At 37.7% G+C, this 4,559-nt stretch overlaps 1 protein-coding gene across 1 annotated transcript; it reads left to right on the top strand.

The window, feature by feature from the left end:
* The first annotated feature begins 3,497 nt into the window (after positions 1-3,497).
* On the top strand, positions 3,498-4,539 carry LOC125195252 (WAS/WASL-interacting protein family member 3-like). Its single transcript, XM_048093429.1, has 2 exons — positions 3,498-4,098; positions 4,532-4,539. The coding sequence occupies exons 1-2, from the start codon at positions 3,498-3,500 to the stop codon at positions 4,537-4,539; spliced, it is 609 nt and encodes a 202-aa protein (XP_047949386.1).
* The last annotated feature ends 20 nt before the right edge of the window (positions 4,540-4,559 follow it).

Here is a 4,559-nt window from a genome sequence, read left to right as displayed (position 1 = left end):
ATTCCAGTAGGACTTCAAATGCTTCTACACATACTTCATTCATATAATTTATTATATTATTCCATGTGTTTATTACACCATATCAGCGTCGTAGCGGTGGTGATAGATATTGTAGAGAGAAAGAACGGCACGCGACGACGAAACTGCATTTACGTACTAGAATGAAGTAATAATCCTATTATAATGAAGTAAAAACCTATCGGAATGAAGTAATATATTCTGAAATGAAGTTAAATATTCGTAACGTGTTAGTATGACTTATTTACCTTCGGATGAATAATAAAAGACTGGTGATGAAGGAGAAAATAATTTATACATTTTTAAATCTCATCCATAAAAAACTAGATCTAAAAATCCTAATTTGGTATGGTTCGGTGGTTCGGTCTTTAAGAGTGGGTTTGTGGATAATGAGACTCTATATATATATATATAGGGATGTGTTAATATGACAACCCTCTTTATTGTAACACCATACCACAATTTTAGGCCATTGGATCTGAAAATCGTGTGCTTGTCATGCTGCCACGTGTAAAAACACGGAGGGGTAAAATAGGAAATTTCTAATTTTACGTTACCAGATTGCAGTGTTGTTCATTGAACATTGCAATCTTACCACAACAATATTGCGGTTTACCACGATTGCAATATCTATACTGATAAGCTGCAATATCTAATACGATGAAGACTACAAACCGTGTTTTTTCACGAAACTTAATCCTAGGCGTCTATAAATGAGATCTAACGGACTATATTGGTGGTATGATGTTATCCTAACTATGCTGGCACCCTAGTGCACCCCTATATATATATATATATAGTCCCATTATCCACAAATCCACTCTTAAAGACCAAACTACCGAACCCTACCAAATTAGGGCTTTTAGATCTAGTTTTTTATGGATAAGATACGAGAAATTTATAAATTATTTTTTGCTTCATCACGAGCCTATTTTAATTCATCGAAGGTAAATAAGTCATACTAACATGTTACGAAGATTTAACTTCGTTCCAGAATATATTACTTCATTCTAGTAGGTTATTACTTCATTCTAGTAGGTTTTTACTTCATTCCAAAGAGGTTTTTACTTCATTCCAGTACGTAAATGTGGTTTCGCCGTCGCGTGCCGTTCTTTCTCTCTACAATATCTATCACCAACGTCATGGCGCTAATATGGTTTAATAAACACATGGAATAATGTAATAAATTATTGGAATGAAGGATGTGTAGAAGCATTTGAAGTACAGAATGAAGTAATAAACCTATATAATGAAGTAAAATGGACTTGTAATGAAGCCGAAAAAATTTTCACAGCAGCACATCTCATCAAAAAAACTAGATCTAATGGCCCAGATTTGGTCTCTAGTTCGGTCTTTAAAATTGGTTCGACATTGATCACAACTCTCTATATATATATTTATTTATTTTTTAATTATGAAATGACTTGTTGGTCGGCCTCATCATATGACCGATAAACTTGGTCTAATTGTCAGGCATTGTATACTTATTCGCATTATCAAATATAAGTACCTTTGGAAAAACTCTAGATGCAAATTTAGGAAAAGAATTGTAAATGGCAGAAATTCGGAAAATCTAATTACAAATTACAGCAGAAGAAAAAGAATAAAAATATAAGTAGGAACATCATAGTATTCCATGAGTGCTCATTTTTAAATAAAGGTTGATAATTTAATATGCCAACAATATTTGATGTGTCGTTCCAAACTTACCGTGCTCACACTCTCGTCTTTGTATCTACTTAAACAGGCAGATATTGCAAGTCTTTTTTGCTGTAAATAATGAAGAAATAAAATGAGAAAAGATGAAGACAAGTAAGATGATTGAATAAAGAAATTGGATATCTGGTTTGTGATAATCAATTAGCTATCCAATAAAATAATTGAAGTACTCCATGTACTAGTCTACTTTATACAGTATTATACAAAAAAGTCAACATACGTACGAGCACCGATAATGACATTAATTAAAATATTTAGAGCATCCGCAGCGGTGCTCTTAGCACCGTCCGTCCGTCCGTGCCGCTGAGCATCCGTCGTCTGTCCGCCGCTGCAGCTCGTCCGTTCGTGCCAGCGGCACGGACATGCTCTTAGCTAAGAGCACATCCATGCCGCTGAGCATCCATACGTGGCAACGTCTGATTGGCCAATGGCTAATTCGATTTTTTATTTTTATTTTTTTAAAATTCGAAATTTATTTAAAAAAATGTTTTTAAATAAAAAAAAATATTTTTCCACTTCCCAAAAAATTATATTCGTTTTCTACCCACTTTTAATTTATTTTTCAATTTTTTTCCACAAAATTCACATTTTCATCTATAAATACCTCCACTTCAACACCAAAAAATCACATTCTCTCATCTTATTTTTTTATTTTATCATCTACATTCTCTCATCTTTTTTCTCATATTCTCATCTTTGTAGGATTTTAATTATGTATTTTTTTTATTTTCTAGGATTTTAATTATGTATTTTTATTTTTAAAGATTTTAATTATGTAATTTTTATTTTTTAGGATTTTAATTATGTAATTTTTATTTTTGAATGTATTTTTATAATGTAGAAATGTTTTTAATAATTGGAGTATTTAAATTGAATAATAGAATGGTGGGACCTTTGATCTTGTCCTTAGCTAAGAGCACGGATGTGAGTGTTGTGCTCTTAGCTAAGGACAAGGAGTAAAAGTGGGTCCGAGCCCACTTCCATGCTCTTAGCTAAGAGCACGGATGAGAATGCTCTTACAACTATTTCAACTTTTATTACTAGCTAAGAGCACGGATAGGGCCATTTCAACTTTTATTACTGAATCCGCACATTCTATTTAAATTGTATACTTCCTTGTAAATATACTATGGTTTTTATTTAGATAACACTGTTATGTACTGTACTAGGCCATAGCCCAGACCATACATTTGCCTCGTTAGGCCCAATTAAATTGAAAAACATAAGAAAAAGTCAATGGACCGCATGCATGCAACGAGGGGGGAATATCGCATCCGTCCCTTATTAAGTGTCACATTTAGTGTGAGCGCGAGTTTTAAGAAATGTAAAGAAAACTAAGTTGAATAAGTTAGTAAACTATGAGTCACACTTTTATGTATTAGTTTTAGAGTAAAGGCTAAAATTGGTCCTGAACATATGGTCATTTTACGATTTTTGTCCTAAATTTTATCTTTTTTATTTTTTGGTCCTGCACATTTCAAATCGGATCACAATTGGTCCTCCGTCAATAGTTTCGTTAATTTTATAACGGTCAACGGGTTAAACCCAATTTTGACCAAATTAACTTTTAATTTTGATATTTTACTCCCCCTAATTAATTCCCTAATTAGACTAGTTCCCGGCGCTCCCGGTGCGGAGCCGGAGGGCTCGTTTGCGATGGAGATGGAGCAGGAGACGTCGGCTTCGACAGAGCCGGGGCTGGAACCGAAGCCGGAGGGGAAGCAACCAGAGCCGGCGTAGGTGCAACCGGTGGAGAGGAGATGGAGAGGCGGCACCGAGGCGGGAGGCGGCGGCGAGGTGCGGGAGGAGGAACTGCCGGCGTAGAGGGCGACGCTGGCAGTGGTGTGCTAAACGGAGGAGGAGCAGCGACGGGTGTAGCAACAGGTGGCGGAGAACTAACCACCGGCGGAGGCGCGGAGACTGGCGGTGGTGTTGAAACCGGAGGCGGCGTTGCTGCTGGAGGCGTCGGAGTGGTCACCGGAGGCGGACTAGCGGTGGGAGGAGTGGGAGTGGGCGGGGAATTGGTGGCGGTAGGAGAATTCGCCGACGATTGGCCGCTGACGGTGGCGACTCCAATGCAGATGGTGTTCCTTCTCTACAAGTGCCGCATCAAGCGTATGGATGAGTCACAGAAGCTTGCTGGAGGGAACTCGCGAAGGATGAATGAGCCGGCAATTCCTCCTCCCGCCTCGCCCCCGCCTCCGGTGCCATCTCCTCCTCCACCGGTTGCACCTACGCCGGCTCTGGTTGTTTCCCCTCCGGCTTCGGTTCCAGCCCCGGCTCTGTTGAAGCCGACGTCTCCTGCTCCATCTCCATCGCAAACGAGCCCTCCGGCTCCGCCGCCGGGAGCGCGGGGACCTAGTCTAATTAGGGAATTAATTAGGGGGAGTAAAATATCAAAATTAAAAGTTAATTTGGTCAAAATTGGGTTTAACCCGTTGACCGTTATAAAATTAACGGAACTATTGACGGAGGACCAATTGTGACCCGATTTGAAATTTGCAGGACCAAAAAATCAAAAAGATAAAGTTTAGGACCAAAATCGTAAAATGATCATATGTTCAGGACCAGTATTGGCCTTTACTCTTAGTTTTATAATAAAATGAATGTGACTATGTGTGGTCTATTCACCATTTATAGTAAAATTATGAAGGTGAGTTTAAATTAAATTGAAATTGTATTGAATTAAAAGAAATTGAATTACAGTAAATTTTAATAAAAGAATTGGTGAGAGAAAATTTGGAAATCTATAGTGAGTTTGTTGTGATTATCCAAATACCTATCTAAAATGCAGAAATCTAGAAGAAACGACAAAATTAAAA

The sequence above is a fragment of the Salvia hispanica genome, chromosome 6 (genome assembly GCF_023119035.1).
Source record: "Salvia hispanica cultivar TCC Black 2014 chromosome 6, UniMelb_Shisp_WGS_1.0, whole genome shotgun sequence".
Classification (NCBI taxonomy): domain Eukaryota; kingdom Viridiplantae; phylum Streptophyta; class Magnoliopsida; order Lamiales; family Lamiaceae; genus Salvia; species Salvia hispanica.
Note: the sequence above shows the minus strand (reverse complement) of the source record. Positions and strands in the feature narration are given on the sequence as shown.